This window comes from Entelurus aequoreus, linkage group LG10 (genome assembly GCF_033978785.1).
Source record: "Entelurus aequoreus isolate RoL-2023_Sb linkage group LG10, RoL_Eaeq_v1.1, whole genome shotgun sequence".
NCBI classification, from domain to species: Eukaryota; Metazoa; Chordata; class Actinopteri; order Syngnathiformes; family Syngnathidae; genus Entelurus; species Entelurus aequoreus.
Genome location: NC_084740.1, coordinates 72,526,524 through 72,546,447, shown reverse-complemented (window position 1 = coordinate 72,546,447; position 19,924 = coordinate 72,526,524). Strand labels below are relative to the sequence as shown.

General features: G+C 40.8%; 1 protein-coding gene and 1 long non-coding RNA gene across 3 annotated transcripts in view; one reads left to right on the top strand and one right to left on the bottom strand.

Annotated features, from left to right (window-relative positions):
• satb2 (SATB homeobox 2) overlaps positions 1-19,924 on the top strand; it is a 124,144-nt gene that overhangs the window by 96,845 nt on the left and 7,375 nt on the right. For both annotated transcript variants that reach the window (XM_062061623.1, XM_062061620.1), the window contains exon 12: positions 3,001-3,195. In XM_062061623.1, coding sequence (XP_061917607.1) covers positions 3,001-3,195 — 195 coding nt within the window. The remainder of the gene's footprint in view (positions 1-3,000; positions 3,196-19,924) is intronic.
• LOC133659016 (uncharacterized) overlaps positions 2,977-19,924 on the bottom strand; it is a 164,080-nt gene continuing 147,132 nt past the window's right edge. The window contains exon 3 of the long non-coding RNA XR_009827585.1: positions 2,977-3,177. This is a non-coding gene — a long non-coding RNA (uncharacterized LOC133659016). The remainder of the gene's footprint in view (positions 3,178-19,924) is intronic.

Here is a 19,924-nt window from a genome sequence, read left to right as displayed (position 1 = left end):
GTGACTAGGATGGCGGAAGCCGGGGATCAAACCAGCCACTTGCTGCGCGTTGCAGTACACTACTAGTCAAGTCAGGTTTTTTCCTGGGATTTTTTCGCCTTTTGACAAGTTTTCTGCATTTTCCTACCTCAATATGAGTCGCAAAGCTCAACGGACCAGCGTGGAAAGAAGGAGGAAATTGCTGTGGAGTTAAACAAAACAAAAAAAGACTATTTGCGAGGAGTACATTACAAGTACGGAAGAATCGACAAAGCAGGCTTAATACTACAGCGAGTTTTAATTGTGATGAGACTGGACTTTTCACAGTTGTAGTTGTAACAGGGTTTCTGCTAACCTGACTCTCGCCAGATCCTTGTAGTTCGCTGAGCTCCACACAAGGATCCGGGACTTCTCAATAGGAGATGTATTTCAGGAGGCGGGGCCTTGTAAAAAAAAATCATTGTATGTGATTGGATAAACCACTTGTCCGTTACCTTGAATGACGTGCTACTTCAACCACTCACGTCCAAATCAAGCCGTGACGCTGATGAGAGCGACGCTGGGAAATCCAAAACAGAACAGCCGACATATTGGATAACGACCGGTGTTGGGTTGGTTACTGAAACCAGTAACTAGTTACAGTTACTTGTTACTTTATTTCAAAAGTAACTCAGTTACTAACTTAGTTACTTACACCAAAAAGTAATGCATTACTGTGAAAAGTAACTATTTAGGCTCTCATTAATGCCCTTTTAGCCTTCATTTCAGTACTGTTATTGCACTGGAGAATAATACAATCTGTGGATCAACTTGACATGCATTTGCATCACTGAACTCAGAAAGCAATGTGGTCTACATACAACACACAAACAATGTGGTCTACATACAACACACAAACAATGTGGTCTACATACAACACACAAACAATGTGGTCTACATACAACACACAAAGATATGTTTCAAAGGGCCAATTTATTTCAGGCCAGAACAAATTGACAAAACTATTTAAATAGCTGCAACATAATGGCACTTTAACTTTAACTTTAAGTAGATAGGATCTTTGATCCAAGACACAACTTACATTTAACTAAAATATTATTTTCTTTGTGCTCGACAAAAGAAAAGTATTGAGAATGTCTCCATGTTAAGAAACTCGACTTCTGGCTTCGCCATGATGTCTTGTTAGTTGTTATGAGAGTAGCGTATGTGTGTGTGTGGCCCTTTAAGATATGACAGCATGTGAGGTGAGTGACGTCAGTGAGTGAGTGGGCGAGAGAGGTGAGGGAACGGCGACAGTGAGTGCGTGCAGGTGCTCTAGTTTGGTGGATGGCTGCGTCCAATAAAGTCACAAAGTTGCAACAAACCGCCGGCCTCGTCATTCACCCTCAGCTGTAAAGACCCACTTCCGGGTAAAAGTGAAGGTTGTTAGGCCCTGGAGGAACGTCTCCCTTGCGCCCCTCAACTACGGTCTGGGAGCCCGCCCACACAAAGCACGCCTTTTCTTTTCCTTGTGACACAGAAGGACGACACCACAGCGCTCCAATAAAACACACTCAGATCTTCTGTTTCTAGCCGATACTACATAAAAAATAATGTAAAATAACGCAGTAACGCATCATGTAGTAACGGCAACTGAGTTACTGAATATAAAAAATAAAGCGTTAAGATTACTTGTTACCGCCGAAACTAACGGCGTTAATCCCAACACTGATAACGACAAAGCGAAAAGTTAGAGAACTTTTACTGAGACAACGCAGCAATGTCAGTAGACGATCGATGTCGTTTGTGCAAAGAAAATATGCAGAATCAATGTCAGCACACGACTCCTCGCTGCGTGCCGCCATTGTTGTTTGAATCAAACAGACGCTTCGGCGCTACGTCACATCTATGAAATCCCGATTGGTTCATTATTTTTTGCTTTTTTGAAGGAGTTTGCAATGCCCTCCAGCCCAGATCCTTGTGTGGAGCTCAGCGAACTACAAGGATCTGGCGAGAGTCAGGTTAGGTTTCTGTAGGTCAAGGATATTCAGCTAGATTTTTTGGGGGGGCCAAATTTACAGAAAGCTAAGGACCGCAGGGCAGGACTTCTACTGTACCTTCACTCTGCTATTTTGTACATTTCTGAGAACGAACATCCTCTGCAGAGAACTTTAGATTTTTCTCTATTTTGTCAGAGTTACAAAATTTGGTAAAAAATAGCTCCGTCTGTTTTTAAGGATCTTTTGCCAGAAAGCTAGTCCAAGGTCCTCTGTATGAATAACCCTGCCGTAGGTGAACCTTGGGAAGGATCATTACCCTTGCCAGAGGGCAGCAGTGTGGGACCGAGCGAACTGGTTGGAGCGACACCATGCGTGGTGGCATGACGTGTTACTTGTCTTATGGTGGGTGGGGGTTTTCGGCCTGGCAGCGGCGTGTCCCTCATCCCAGAACATCGTCCACCATACTCCACTGCATGCAGGGGTTGTATAATCTTACAGTTCTATTCGGAGGAATCGTCAGACAGGCGAGTCGAGTACCTCAGACTACTATAGTCGACTATTCTAAGACCCTCGACCCCTAGAAATTACAAAGTGTAACCTGCCTGGTTCAGTGCCTGTTTCTGTTCCGCCTGGGATTTGGACCTGGGACAAGCGTGCTAGGCACCGATAGCCCGAGCTGTCAACTCGATGTCCAGCACTAGCTCTTCCAGTTCCGCCTGGGACTCGGACCTGGCACAAGCATGCTACGCACCGATAATCCGGGCTGTAAACTAAACGTCCTGAACTAGCTCTTCCGGTTCCGCCTGGGACTCGGACCTAGCACAAGCATTCTAGGCACCAATAGTCCGGGCTGTCAACTCAATGTCCACATCTAGCTCTTCCGGTTAGCAGGGAGTAAGATTTACTAACATAAACAGCCAAGCCTCACTGGCTGGCCTCCGTTACAAAACTTTAAAGCACCAAATACGGCGCCGTGACTGATAAAAGTAGTTTCTTCAGAACTCCACCTTACCTTCTTTGGTGCATCCATGTCACCTCGCAGGGTTGGCTGTGCGAGCTGCTCCGCTGGAAGGAAAACCCCAGCCCGGAGAACCGCACCCTTTGGGAGAACTTGTGCACCATCCGGCGGTTCCTGGCGCTCCCGCAGGCCGACCGGGACATGGCGTACGAGGAGGAGTCGCGACACCATCACAGCGAGAGGCTCCACACCGTCCTCCACCTGCCGCAGGACACACAGGTAGAAAAACGTGACGCGAGACACACATGGAGGACGTGTCACTGTTTGCTCCCGGCGGAGGGGAGAGTAAACACTGTGGCTGGGTGGCACAACAGGAAATGCCACGTTAGATTTTGAGGCTGGAAATAAGGGAGTGTGTGTTTACACACAACTTCTGGCCTCAACAACCAAATCAAAACTTGTCCGTTCCAAACCTTTGACCTCCTAAACCAGGGGTGTCAAACTCAAATACAGAGTGGGCAAAAATTTAAAATTGAACAAAGCCGCGGGCCAAGGTTGAACAAATGAACCTTTTAATAGGGACCCAAACAAGTTTTGCATTGAATATTGAACAAGCAAGGCTTAAATAACTTTATAGTGACATGCAAAATCCAGTTTCAAATAATAATAATAATAAAAAAATATCAATGGCATATCAAATACAATTTGAATAAAAATGTAATGCCTCTTTTCTGAGGTAAATATCAACATTAACTTTTTCCACAGGCTAATAAATTAGAAAATAAAATAATGAATAAACCAACCATTCAGGACTTTAAACTGCTCAGTTTGCAACACACTGATCTAATCTGATGTGCCCAAGCCAGATACCTGCCATCTTTTCTTGGATGCTAGTTCATTAATGTCGGGGCTCAGGCTTTGAGCTGAGGCAACCTTCATTATCGAACGAAGGTGTTCATCAGTCATTATATCTCGTAGTCCACCCAGACCACAGTCTTGGGGGCGTGCCTTAAAGGCACTGCCTTTAAGAAACTGCCTTTAACGTCCTCTACGAGCTGCCGTCACGTCCGCTTTTCATCCATTCTAACAACGTGCCGGCCCAGTCACAAGATATGTGCAGCTTCTGCACGCACACACACGTGAATGCAACGCATACTTGGCCGTATAAACAACTTTAACACTGTTAGAAATATACGCCACACTGTGAATCCACACCAAACAAGAATGACAAACACATTTCGGGAGAACATCCGCACCGTAACACAACATAAACACAACAGAACAAATACCCAGAACCCTTTGCAGCACTAACTCTTCCGGGACGCTACAAAATACACCCCCCGCTTTCACCATACAAACAGCGTGCCGGCCCAGTTACATGTTCTGCATACACACGTAAGCGACTGCAAGACTGAGGGTGGCCGTATAAACAACTTTAACACTGTTACAAATATACGCCACACTGTGAACCCACACCAAACAAGAATGACAAACACATTTCGGGAGAACATCCGCACCGTAACACAACATAAACACAACAGAACAAATACCCAGAACCCTTTGCAGCACTAACTCTTCCGGGACGCTACAAAATACACCCCCCGCTTTCACCATACAAACAGCGTGCCGGCCCAGTTACATGTTCTGCATACACACGTAAGTGACTGCAAGACTGAGGGTGACCGTATAAACAACTTTAACACTGTTACAAATATGCGCCACACTGTGAACCCACACCAAACAAGAATGACAGACACATTTCGTGAGAACATCCGCAACGTAATACAACAGAACAAATACCCAGAATCCCTTACTCTACCGGGCTAAAATATACACCCCCGCTACCACCAACACCCCCCCAATCTCCTGAATTCGAGGGTCTCAAGGTTGGCAAGTATGAGGACAACGGATGTGACTAGGATGGCCGAAGCCGTGGATCAAACCAGGAACCCTCAAGTTGCTGGCACGGCCGCCCTACCAACCGAGCCACGTCCCAATCAAGCGTTGAATGCTACTGTAAAGTAATGTGTTCTTTTCTGGCGACAGTTTGACCCAGGACCCAAGACCATGGTATTTCAATTTCCATTGGTTTCCTGTGAAAGAAATGGTTTCTGACTCCGAACAAATCGGACGCCCACCTGGTCCATGACCGAGATTTGATTGTCTTCCGAACGGCCGACAACAACGTACTTCTGTGCATAAAGGGTCAAAAGTCACAGTGTACTTGATGCAATCCAGACCCTTCCCAAACCACAAGCCCCTCCCACTTGCAGAGCCACGCACAGTCGACCACGTGCAGGCTCTGTATTAAAGACAGGAAGGAAGCTGCGGTGGCACCGTGACGACATTCCTCTCCTCTTTTTTTAGCGCACTCTTAAGCGCGTGCGCACACACACACACACACAAACACACACACGCACACACACACACAATTAGCCCTTTCACCACAAGATGATTTATTAATGGCAAATGAGGTGTGTATGTTTGAAAAATCTAAATAATCATAAAAGACGGTTGTCTGCTTCAGCTAGCCTGCCATGACACACGCCACACGTGCATGCCATCTGTGTCAAACACTCAAAAGTTGGCAACGTGAGCGCCGCTTTGTCTCCTGGACAACAGGGGGCGACTTTATAACAAGCCGATACAAATAAAAAATGGATGCAAAGTGGAGTTGCACGTCTGGACGGCATGTACAGGATATTTTCTTATTTATTTTATTCGTAAGGCGACTTTGGTGGCGCTCGTATCGTGTGTGTGTGTGTGTGTGTATTAGCAGTGCAGGTGCGTAGGTATGTGTGTGTGTGTATTAGCAGTGCAGGTGCGTAGGTATGTGTGTGTGCGTGAGTGCCCCAGCCGACCCCCCGCCCCCAAAAGCAGTCCCACAATTCTTCCTGACTGACACGGCCCCGCTGCTCGCTCCACAGCTCTTATTCATATGGTGTTTGCAGTTAAGTGCGTCCCACAGCTAATTTGGCACAGCCTGCCCTTATAAATTATTTCTTTATTGTTTTTGCTAAATTGATTTCTGCTGCAAGGCTGTGTGTGTGTGTGTGTGTGTGTGTGTGTGTGTGTGTGTGTGTGTGCGTGTGTGTGTGCATCTAGATGCAGCAGCACGGACCCCTGGAGTCCAGCACTAGAACAAGAAGAAACAATTCCTGGTCCTCTCTGAGTTTTATAGAAAAGATGCTAACATGGGCTCACACACACACACAGACACACACACGTACACACGTACACACGTACACACGTACACAACGATGCCTGTTTAGTTCTCAGTGCCTGCCTTTGTCACGGGAGTCGTTTAAGTGTTTCTTGGTTTGTAAGTTGAATGCACAAGTTATCCAGCTGATGATTGGACTCCAAATAGTACAAACCAAGTGACACGGTGCAGTTTTCGTATCAGGCTTTGCATTTCCATGTCGGTGTAAAGATTCACCGTTTAATCACTGTATCAATTTATATTCATTACGTGGAAATGTGTTTTGTTTAGAGATGTCCGATAATATCGGACTGCCGATATTATCGGCTGATAAATGCTTTAAAATGTAATATCTGAAATTATCGGTATCTGTTTCAAAAAGTAAAATGTATGACTTTTTAAAACGCCGCTGTGTACACGTACGTAGGGAGAACTACAGAGCGCCAATAAACCTAGAAGGCACTGCCTTTGCGTGCCGGCCCAATCACACACCCAAGTGAATGCACGCATACTTGGTCAACAGCCATACAGGTCACACTGAGGGTGGCCGTATAAACAACTTTATCACTGTTACAAATATGCGCCACACTTTGAACTAGGGCTGCAAATCTTTGGGTGTCCCACGATTCGATTCAATATCGATTCTTGGGGTCACGATTCAATTCAAAATCGATTTTTTTCGATTCAAAAACGATATTTTCCCGATTCAAAAGGATTCTCTATTCATTCAATACATAGGATTTCAGCAGGATCTACCCCAGTCTGCTGACATGCAAGCAGAGTAGTAGATTTTTGTAAAAAGCTTTTATAATTGTAAAGGACAATGTTTTGATTGCAATAATGTACATTTGTTTTAACTATTAAATGAACCAAAAATATGACTTATTTTATCTTTGTGAAAATATTGGACACAGTGTGTTGTCAAGCTTATGAGATGCGATGCAAGTGTAAGCCACTGTGACACTATTGTTCTTTTTTTATTTTTTTTATAAATGTCTAATGATAATGTCAATGAGGGATTTTTAATCACTGCTATATTGAAATTGTAACTAATATTGATACTGTTGTTGATAATATTCATTTTTGTTTCACTACTTTTGGTTTGTTCTGTGTCGTGTTTGTGTCTCCTCTCAATTGCTCTGTTTATTGCAGTTCTGAGTGTTGCTGGGTCGGGTTTGGTTTTGGAATTGGATTGCATTTTTATGGTATTGCTGTTTATTGTTTTGTTGGATTGATTAATTTAAAATAAATAAATAAATAAATAAAATTAAAAAATTAAAATTAAAATTAAAAATTAAAAAATTAAAAATAAAACTATTTTTTAAAAATTAAAAATTGATTCTGAATCGCACAACGTGAGAATCGCGATTCAAATTCGAATCGATTTTTTCCCACACCCCTACTGTGAACCCACACCAAACAAGAATGACAAACACATTTCGGGAGAACATCCACACTGTAACACAACATAAACACAACAGAACAAATAACCAGAACCCCTTGCAGCACTAACTCTTCCAGGACACTACAATATACACCCCCCGCAACCCCCTAACCCCCCCCCTGTGGTCTGGAACAACATGGCACACAAACCGCTATCAGAAATGCAGCCAATATTACATTCAGATAATGTGTCATGAGACATTCATCCATCCATTTTCTACCGCTTGTCCCTTTCGGGGTCGCTGGAGCCTATCTCAGCTGCATTCGGGCTGAAGGCGTGGTACACCCTGGACAAGTCACCACCTCATCACAGGGCCAAAACAGATAGACAGACAACATTCACACTCACATTCACACACTAGGGCCAATTTAGTGTTGCCAACCAACCTATCCCCAGGTGCATGTCTTTGGAGGTGGGAGGAAGCCGGACTACCACGCGGAACCCACGCAGTCACGGGGAGAACATGCAAACTCCACACAGAAAGATCCCGAGCGCAGGATCGAAGCCAGGACCTTTGTATTGTGAGGCAGACGCAGTAACCCCTGTTCCACCATGCTGCCCGTCATGAGACATACAAATATAAATTAAATACACAGAGGACATAAGTAAAACAAATGAAATGAGCTCAAATATACCTACAAATGAGTCATAATGATGCAATATGTACATACAGCTAGCCTAAATAGCATGTTAGCATCGATTAGCTTACAGCAATGCAGTGACCAAATATGCCTGATTAGCACTCCAACAAGTCAATTACATCAACAAAGCTCACCTCAGTATGAAATGTTTGGTGGACAAAATGAGAAAGCAGGAGTTGCATAAAACACGTCTTTCTGTGGCAGCGTCGGAGAAAGTTATATATGTAAACAAACGGTTGCGACACAGTCCACACAGCTACGGTGAGTTCAAGGAGCGTCAAAATTAGTAGGACAAAACTCAGTGAAGCATAAACACAAACATATTAAACAGTGGGCTTTCTAACAATTACGAAGGTTTGCGTCATGTTTTTTCTTCAACAGAAACCATAATAAAACAAAAAGTATATTTTTCCATGTTCATACATTTTTGAAAAAGCCCCAGGGAGCCACTTCGGCGGCGCTCTAGAGCCGCGGGTTTCCGACCCCCGGGGTAATCCAATACATGTATATTAATACCGTATTTTTTGGACTATAAGTCGCAGTTTTTTTCATAGTTTGGCCGCGAGTGCGACTTATACTCAGGAGCGACTTATGTGTGAAATGATTAACACATTTTACCGTAAAATATCAAATAATATTATTTAGCTCATTCACGTAAGAGACTAGACGTATAAGATTTCATGGGATTTAGCGATTAGGAGTGACAGATTGTTTGGTAAACGTATAGCATGTTCTATATGTTATAGTTATTTGAATGACTCTTACCATAATATGTTACGTTAACATACCAGGCACGTTCTCAGTTGGTTATTTATGCCTCATATAATGTACACTTATTCAGCCTGTTGTTCACTATTCTTTATTTATTAGGGCCCGCACGGCCCATTGTCAAAGGAATCCCAAAAGTAGTCCTTTTACAATGGGACGAAAGGACCTATTGAATTTGTAAGGTTTATTATTATTATTATTATTATTATTATTTTTCCGCAGCTTTGCGCACTACTTTGCCCCCCTTAACATGCTTCAAAACTCACCAAATTTGACAGACACATAAAAAAACGCGAACAAAACTCTTTAGTGAAAAAACCAAACCCCAAAAATCACAATTGCGCCCTAGCGCCCTCTAGGAAGAAAACTGCCTCTAACTCCCAGTACGAATGTCGTAGAGACATGAAACAAAAACCTCTATGTAGGTCTCACTTAGACCTACTTTTCATTAATTAATTTTTTCGGGCAAAAATCAACAGGAAGTTGGCAATTTCCCCTTCAAGACAAAAAATGACTAGAAACACTCATTTTTGCCTCTTTGAGCTGTAATTTGACCCCCTTAAAATACTTCAAAACTCACCAAACTTTTCACACACATCAGGACTGGTGGAAATTGCGATCTAATAAAAAAAAAAACGAACCCCAAAACTCAAAATTGCGCTCCAGCTCAATTTTTTAATAAAACAGAGACAAAACTGCTCCTCAGAGGAAAACAGACAAAACTGCTTGTAACTTCCGGTAGGAACGTCTTAGAGACATGGACAAAAGTATTGGGACACTAACAACTGACACTGGACAAAAGTATTGGGACACCTACACAAAAGTATTGGGACACTAACGCCTAACTCTGGACAAAAGTATTGGGACACTAACAACTGACACTGGACAAAAGTATTGGGACACTTACACAAAAGTATTGGGACACTAACGCCTAACTCTGGACAAAAGTATTGGGACACTAACAACTGACACTGGACAAAAGTATTGGGACACCTACACAAAAGTATTGGGACACTAACGCCTAACTCTGGACAAAAGTATTGGGACACTACGAACTCACACTGGACAAAAGTATTGGGACACCTAGACAAAAGTATTGGGACACTATCGCCTAATTCTGGACAAAAGTATTGGGACACTAACAACTAACTCTGGACAAAAGTATTGGGACATTTAGGACTACCACTGGACAAAAGTATTGGGACACCTACACAAAAGTATTGGGACACTAACAACTAACTCTGGACAAAAGTATTGGGACATTTAGGACTACCACTGGACAAAAGTATTGGGACACCTACACAAAAGTATTGGGACACTAACGCCTAACTCTGGACAAAAGTATTGGGACACTACGAACTCACACTGGACAAAAGTATTGGGACACCTAGACAAAAGTATTGGGACACTATCGCCTAATTCTGGACAAAAGTATTGGGACACTAACAACTAACTCTGGACAAAAGTATTGGGACATTTAGGACTACCACTGGACAAAAGTATTGGGACACCTACACAAAAGTATTGGGACACTAACGCCTAACTCTGGACAAAAGTATTGGGACACTACGAACTCACACTGGACAAAAGTATTGGGACACCTAGACAAAAGTATTGGGACACTATCGCCTAATTCTGGACAAAAGTATTGGGACACTAACAACTAACTCTGGACAAAAGTATTGGGACATTTAGGACTACCACTGGACAAAAGTATTGGGACACTATCGCCTAATTCTGGACAAAAGTATTGGGACACTATCGCCTAATTCTGGACAAAAGTATTGGGACACTATCGCCTAATTCTGGACAAAAGTATTGGGACACTAACGCCTAACTCTGGACAAAAGTATTGGGACACTACGAACTCACACTGGACAAAAGTATTGGGACACTAACGCCTAATTCTGGACAAAAGTATTGGGACACTAACAACTAACTCTGGACAAAAGTATTGGGACATTTAGGACTACCACTGGACAAAAGTATTGGGACACCTACACAAAAGTATTGGGACACTAACAACTAACTCTGGACAAAAGTATTGGGACATTTAGGACTACCACTGGACAAAAGTATTGGGACACCTACACAAAAGTATTGGGACACTAACGCCTAACTCTGGACAAAAGTATTGGGACACTAACAACTAACTCTGGACAAAAGTATTGGGACACTAACAACTAACTCTGGACAAAAGTATTGGGACATTTAGGACTACCACTGGACAAAAGTATTGGGACACCTACACAAAAGTATTGGGACACTAACGCCTAACTCTGGACAAAAGTATTGGGACACTAACTCTGGACAAAAGTATTGGGACATTTAGGACTACCACTGGACATAAGTTTTTGGACACTTAGTACTAGCACCAGCCAAATAAGCGGGCCCGACCAACGCTGCTTGCAGCTTTAATTTTAAATTGCCTTTCAAATGTCTATTCTTGGTGTTGGGTTTTATCAAATACATTCCCCCCAAAAATGCGACTTATACTCCAGTGCGACTTATATGTGTTTTTTTCCTTCTTTATTATGCATTTTCGGCCGGTGCGACTTATACTCCGGAGCGACTTATACTCGGAAAAATACGGTATATTATCCACTTTTGCAAGGGCAGCCATAACTATGACGTGGCTCTCAATGAAAACGAGTCTTGACACCCCTGTTCTGTAGTATTTCATGTAAGAATGGTAACCGATTCCAAACTGCTGGTCAGTAATTGGAGAACGTCACAAAAACGAAGGCTCCACTGAGCTTAAAAGTCTTAAACAGACACTGTCATGTTGGCCCCCTCTGCAGGGTGGAGCCTGGTCTCCCCCTTTTGCAGCAAGCCACAATTAATGTAACCGTTTAATTGCAGATAAATGGAATGAATACAACGGTTTAAGAGGGGGAAATTAACTGAGCACAGATGCATTCATAATCAACGCCAGACAATCTGTTTTTTCATGAGAAATATTATTTCCCAACAACAACAACAACAAAAGACCGTGCAGTGACTCACCCATCCATTGTGACATCCGACCACACACACAAAGAAAATAATACACTTTGCAATCAACAGCTCAGGTTAAGTCACGCAACACAAAGAAAAACTAACATTTTTCTCTTCATGACATATTTATCTCTGTGTTAATGGCGTCTCTGGTGGTCACGCGTGTGCAGGAAGCCCCCACCTCACGGCGAAGAAGGGAGGCCGAGTGCTCATTAAGGAGAAGATGAATATTTGATGATGTATAATTCTTTCAACGTTCTGCGCCGTAATTTGCAGAAAAACTTGAGCGAGAGCCCAAGAATGGAGAATTAGTGTACTTTGTCGTGAGCACGCCATAAGAACAACGCCCGTGGACGCAACAAATCTAGTAAGAGAGGGTTCAAGGAGCTCACTCAAACAAATACGTGTGACGGGCAGAAGTAGTCCAAGTTAACGCGTGCAAATAATCACAAAAAATATATCATTACTCATTAGGGCTGGGATTCTTGGGGCACCACACGATTCCATTCGATTCTTAAGGGCAATGATTCAATTCAAAATCAATTCTCTTTAATAACATTGGGTGCCACTTCCATGATTAACTATATTTCTCCATAAAATAGATACATTTCTATATCATTATAAAAAAAAACTTGTTTTGTTTACTAAAATTCTACCCAAAGATTTAATAAAGTCAAATATAAATAAGGCAACAAAAGAAGTACCGTATTTTCCGCACTATAAGGCGCACCTAAAAACCTCAGTGTTTCCCACACATTCATTTATTTGTGGCGGCCCGCCACGAAAGAATTACGTCCGCCACACATAAAAAAAATTAAAAATTTTTTTTTTTTTAAAGTTTAAAAAAAAAAAAAAAATTTTTTTTTTTTTTTTTGTCCTCTCCAGCTTCTCAGGCAAATCATATAGTTGATGTAGATGCCCATATCGGCTGTTCAGATTTACTTTACAAAAGAGAAGTGTAGGATACTTCTCTTGTTGCCTTATTTGTATTTGACTTTATTAAATGTATTTATATTAGAAACACAACATGTGTATACAACAAAGGGTGCAAAGTCTGCAGGCAGTAGGAAACACATGGTTAAGTGTAGGGAGTAAAACTGATGGCAGTCTAAAGTTCAAGATTTTTGGAGCTCTTTGTTCAGTGGATCAGATGTTTGATGAAGCTCTGTGTCTATCTACCACCACTACTGTTTTTTGTTTATTTTGTTACTGACTGTGGCAGGACACCTCTGCCTCTGTTTCACTTTATGTTGCTGGTAAATAATATGGTTGTAGTAGTAGGCTAAAGTTAAATTATTTAGTATGCACTAATTAAAGGGGCAGAGCTTTAAGAGACATTTTAGCTTCTATATTTTATAAGATATATTTTTTGTAAGAACCACAATTAATAAATATATTTCAGTGAATAACTTATTGTTCAAATCTGTATATAAATATGTACATAAAGTGTTGTAATTATATTGTAAAATGGATGGATGGATGGATGGATGGACGTTTAAAACAAAACTGTTATTATTAATAATTATACATTTTTTGAGCCTTTTTAGAGAAAATCAAATCATTGTAGTAAATTATGCAAATTACTCGATGATGTCATGGTGACCACGCCCCCACCGCCACAGGTATCTTGGCAGTTTATGGGAAACACTGAACCTCCAATTTTCTCAAAAGCTGACAGTGAGCCTTATAATCCGGTGCACCTTATATATGGACCAATATTGAGCCACAACAGGTCTCGCAACTACCGGATACATAACGTAACCCCAGCCTCTACTGTAGCGTCTATTGTATGCGCCTTATAATGCGGTGCGCCTTATATATGAACAAAGTTTTAAAAAAGGCCATTCAATGAAGGTGCGCCTTATAATCCGGTGCGCCTTATAGTGCGGAAAATACGGTATCCAACACTTTTCTTTTCTGAAGAAAATCTGTACAGCAGATATGATCATCTACATCAGTGGTCCCCAAACTGCGGCCCGCCAGTGTCCAAAATCTGGCCCGCGGGAAGTCCCAAGTTAAATTAATTTTTTTAATTTTATTTTTTTAATCTGTCCTTTCTAGCCCATTCATCCATCCATTTTCTACCGCTTGTTACTCTTGGGGTCTCCTTGCCGCTCGGGCAAATCATATTGTCTAAAAATGCATTTTCCCATTGATAACGTGACGTGCCGCGTGTATCATGATCAATGTAAAGTGTGACTCACTTGGACCGTTGTGCGTTCGGTCCAGCTGGCCAGGGACGTTTTTTCTGGTTTATTTGGGTAAGCACTCCATTTATATCGAAATAGCATGGCTTCAAATTCCACATTTGCAGCTTCAAGTCACCTTCACCCCACTCTCTTGACTTCCGTCTGCTACAGCGTCTCACTCTTCCTTTGAGCTGGTTTCTCATCCTCCGTATATTCAGCTTCAAAAAGATAAGGTTGTGAATCCTCATTTGAACAAAAATAGCCATCTTCGTTGTTTGTTACCAAGTCTACCATGATTAGAGTGCACGGCAATGGAAATGGACATAAATTTGCAGAGGAATTAGTTCCGTCCATCCATCCATCCATTTTCTACCGCCTGTCCCTCTCGGGGTCACGGGTGTGGCTGGAGCCTAATCCAGCTGCATTTGGGCAGAAGGTGGGGTACACCCTGGACAAGTCGCCACCTCATCGCAGGTGTACTTAGTTTTGGCAATGGTTAAAATGACCAAAATACAGTAATTATTGTACATATTACATATTGTTATGAAGGTGTCTGTTACTACATTATATACAGACTGGCAGTTAGAGATGTCCGATAATATCGGACTGCCGATGTTATCGGCCGATAAATGCTTTAAAATGTAATATCGGAAATTATCGGTATCGGTTTCAAAAAGTAACATTTATGACTTTTTAAAAACACCGTTTAGTACACGGAAGTAGGGAGAAGTACAGAGCGCCAATAAACCTTAAAGGCACTGCCTTTGCGTACCGGCCCAGTCACATAATATCTACGGCTTTTCACACACACAAGTGAATGCCAGGTATACTTGGTCAACAGCCATACAGGTCACACTGAGGGTGGAGTATAAACAACTTTAACACTTACAAATATGCACCACAATGTGAACCCACACCAAACAAGAATGACAAACACATTTCGGGAGAACATCCGCACCGTAACACACCAGAACAAATACCCAGAACCCCTTGCAGCACTAACTCTTCCGGGACGCTACAATATACACCCCCTGCTACACCCTACCCCCCCACCTTAACCTCCTCCTGCTCTCTCAGGGAAAGCATGTCCCAAATTCCAAGCTGCTGTTCTGAGGCATGTTAAACAAAATAATGCAATTTGTGACTTTTTTGCGCATTTTTTTCCATAACTTGAGTTGATTTATTTTGGAAAACCTTGTTGCATCGTTTAATGCATCCAGCGGGGCATCACAACAAAATTAGGCATATTAATGTGTTAATTCCACGACTGTATATATCGGCATCGGTTGATATCATAATCGGTAATTAAGAGTTGGACAATATCGGACTATCGGCAAAAAAGCCATTATCGGACATCTCTACTGGCAGTGTGTATGCAAAACGTTAATGGGAGTTTTGGAGTCGTTTCAGAAGGCTTTGACGGCTACAACGGCGACTCCCATTTGCCGCATCTTCCAAGCGTTTTTTGAATCATCTTTAGAATCCTAAAAAAAAACAACAACAAAAAAGTGTGTTCTTGTCATACTTGCCAACCTTGAGACCTCCGATACCGGGAGGTGGGGGGTGCGCGGTCGGGGTGGGGCAGGGGCGTGGTTGGGGCCGTGGTTAATAGGGGAGGTTAATAGGGGAGTATATTTACAGCTAGAATTCACCAACTCAAGTATTTCATATATATATATATATATATATATATATATATATATATATATATATATATATATATATATATATATATATATATATATATATATATATATATATACATAAATGTATGAAATACTTGACTTTCAGTGAATTCTAGCTATATATATATATATATATGTATATATATTTATTTTATTATACATATAAATAAAATAAATACTTGAATTTCAGTGTTCCGGGGGATATCCAGTAGATGGCAGTATTGTCCTGTTTAACTTTTCCTCCGTTCATGACTCGGCCACCGTGTTTAATGGAGAAGTCTGTTCTACAAAATGTACAGGCAACATAATTACATACCCCTTCCCCTTCGAACTGTCCTGGATGAACTGAAATTCTTGTTTCCATTCGTTTTGGAACTTGCAAGCAAATTTTTCATCTTGCTCGTCAACGGCGTCGCCATGTCTCTAACTTCCTCGTTCTTCTGCTTCGTCTCCTTGTTGTGTGCGCAGTTGTGCACTCTACTCTCTAAAAGCCCTAGATGTTACGACGTCATTGGGCAGGCAAGCTGTTTATATTGTGGGAAAGCGGACGTGAGAACAGGCTGTCCCCACTCAGGTCCGCATTGAGCTGGAGGGGGCGTGGCCTCCAGCTCCGGCTGAATACCGGGAGTTTGACGGGAGAAAATCTCTGCCGGGAGGTTGTCGGGAGAGGCGCTGAATACCGGGAGTCTCCCGCTAAAAACGGGAGGGTTGGCAAGTATGGTTCTTGTGTCTCGTAGCGATTGTGAACAATAGGCAAAATTCCAAAAACACCAAACCTCTTCAACGTTTAGATTTGTTTTCAGAATCTAATTTTCCTGCAAGTTGCGATGTAAAAAAAAAAGTGCGACTTAACCAAGAGGTGGAATGAGGCGTTCCTGGCGTCCTCTGGTTTGAGTTGGCCGAGCTTGACAGAGGCCTTCTTCATCTAATCATTCATGACGCATTCGACCTGAGCTGGGAGGAAAGGTGGGCGGGGGAGTGAAAAGAAAGTTTTAAAAAGGAATTTCTCTACATTTAAACGTCTAAATATGTCACTTTCCGTTATAGGCGGCAAGGACATGGCAGGGAGGGAAAAGCTAAACATATCAAATTCCTCTCAGTTGACCAATCCCACCCCCTCTGCGATGAAATAGAAGTCTGCCCCGGCCATTATTGAAGTAATACCCTGTTATTATTGAAGAGAGAATGACTATTATCTTTACGTGGCTCCTTTAATTTTAATGCGCCGCAGATTTATAGCTGGACATTCCAGTGGGGAAGGCCCCTCCCTGCTCTTAAAGTGAGCGGGGCACGACACCACCGCCGCTGCCACAACACTCTCGCAACACGCCACCACCTCCTGACAAACAAGCAAAAGTCACCGTTTGATCCCGGCCTACTCGGACGGACACGTCGTTCATCCAAGCCGCGAGTCAACCCTGAGCAACAAAGCATCCACATGATGTGTCATGTATTCACGACATAAATCTCAACTCTATTTCTGTCTTTTGCTGATGTGGACCAAACAATGCATAAGAGGAGGCCATCGTGGGTTTGGATTGACCACATTGTCACCACAAAGAACGCCAACAATATTTAGCTCTTTTGTCACGCAGTGGAAGAACAGTACTTCAAACTGGTCAACTTTTGGTTTTATGTGGTCTATTTTTTTTCTTTTAAAAACATTTGTTGATTGGATTTTGATTTATACCAGGGGTCACCAACGCGGTGCCCGTGAGGACCAGATGAGTCGCTCGCTGGCCTGTCCTAAAAATAGCTCAAATAGCAGCACTTACCAGTGAGCTGCCTCTATTTTTTAAATTGTATTTATTTACTAGCAAGCTGGTCGACATTTTTAATTCTAAGAGAGACAAAACTCAAATAGAATTTGAAAATCCAAGAAAATATTTTAAAGACTTGGTCTTCACTTGTTTAAATAAATTCATTAATTTTTTACTTTGCTTCTTATAACTTTCAGAAAGACAATTTTAGAGAAAAAATACAACCTTAAAAATGATTTTAGGATATACCTTTTTACCTTTTAAATTCCTTCCTCTTCTTTCCTGACAATTTAAACCAATGTTCAAGTAAATTAATTGTTTTTATTGTAAAGAATAATAAATACATTTTAATTTAATTCTTCATTTTAGCTTCTGTTTTTTCGACGAAGAATATTTGTAAAATATTTCTTCAAACTTATTATGATTAAAATTCAAAAAAAATATTCTGGCAAATCTAGAAAATCCGTAGAATCAAATTTAAATCTTATTTTAAAGTATTTTGAACTTCTTTTAAAATTTTTGTTCTGGAAAATCTGGAAGAAATAATGATTTGTCTTTCTTAGAAATATAGCTTGATCCAATTTGTTATATATTCTAACAAAGTGTAGATTGGATTTTAACCTATTTAAAACATGTCATCAAAATTGTAAAATTAATCTTAATCAGGAAAAATTACTAATGATGTTCCATAAATTCTTTTTTTAATTTTTTCAAAAAGATTCGAATTAGCAAGTTTTTCTCTTCTTTTTTTCAGTTGAATTTTGAATTTTAAAGAGTCGAAATTGAAGATAAATTATGTTTCAAAATTTAATTGTCACTTTTTTCGTGTTTTCTCCTCTTTTAAACCGTTTAATTAAGTGTAAATATCATTAATTATTAATAATAACATAGAGTTAAAGGTAAACTGAGCAAATTGGCTATTTCTGGCAATTTATTTAAGTGTGTATCAAACTGGTAGCCCTTCGCATTAATCAGTACCCAAGAAGTAGCTCTTGGTTCCAAAAAGGTTGGTGACCCCTGATTTATACAGTCCAGAAAAACAATTAAACACATGTCAAATGTTTTTTTTTTTTTACCCCACACAAGTAATCCACAAAAATTGTATATAAAATAGAATTAAAAATAACAAAAAACCATGCATCAGTCAAATAAGTACAGGCAAATATTGACATGAAGCCACAGACAATTGCACTCCTGAATAGGGATGATGTTTGATAAGAAATTATCGTGTTCGAGCCTATTATCGAATCCTCTTATCGAACCGATTCCTTATCGAGTGCAGATAGGTTGTTGTAAATGGAAAAAAAACACACAATATTTGGTTTAACAAATCACTTCACATTCTCTACTGCTCGCTACTCTAGTATTACCATATCTGAGTTATTGTGCAGAAATGTGGAGAAATAACTACAAATGTGCGCTACATTCGTTAACCGTGTTACAAAAAAGATCAATTAGACCAGTGGTTCTCAACCTTTTTTCAGTGATGAACATTTTTTTGATTCAAGTACCCCCTAATCAGAGCAAAGCATTTTTGGTTGAAAAAAAGAGATAAAGAAGTAAAATACAGCACTATGTCATCAGTTTCTGATTTATTAAATTGTATAACAGTGCAAAATATTGCTCATTTGTAGTGGTCTTTCTTGAACTATTTGGGAAAAAAAGATATAAAAATAACTAAAAACTTGTTGAAAAATAAACAAGTGATTCAATTATAAATAAAGATTTCTACACATAGAAGTAATCATCAACTTAAAGTGCCCTCTTTGGGGATTGTAATAGAGATCCATCTGGATTCATGAACTTAATTCTAAACATTTCTTCACAAAAAAAGAAATCTTTAACATCAATATTTATGGAACGTGTCCACAAACAATCTAGCAGTCAACACTGAATATTGCATTGTTGCATTTCTTTTCACAGTTCTTTTTGACAGACATTTTAGTGAGGGTCAAACCATCATGGCATGGGGGAAACTCTGGCTTTATGGTAATGAATGGAATAGCCTACTTGATTGGATGTTTAGTTTATTCAATAAATATACACTACCGTTCAAAAGTTTGGGGTCACATTGAAATGTCCTTATTTTTGAAGGAAAAGCACTGTACTTTTCAATGAAGATAACTTTAAACTAGTCTTAACTTTAAAGAAATACAATCTATACATTGCTAATGTGGTAAATGACTATTCTAGCTGCAAATGTCTGGTTTTTGGTGCAATATCTACATAGGTGTATAGAGGCCCATTTCCAGCAACTATCACTCCAGTGTTCTAATGGTACAATGTGTTTGCTCATTGGCTCAGAAGGCTAATTGATGATTA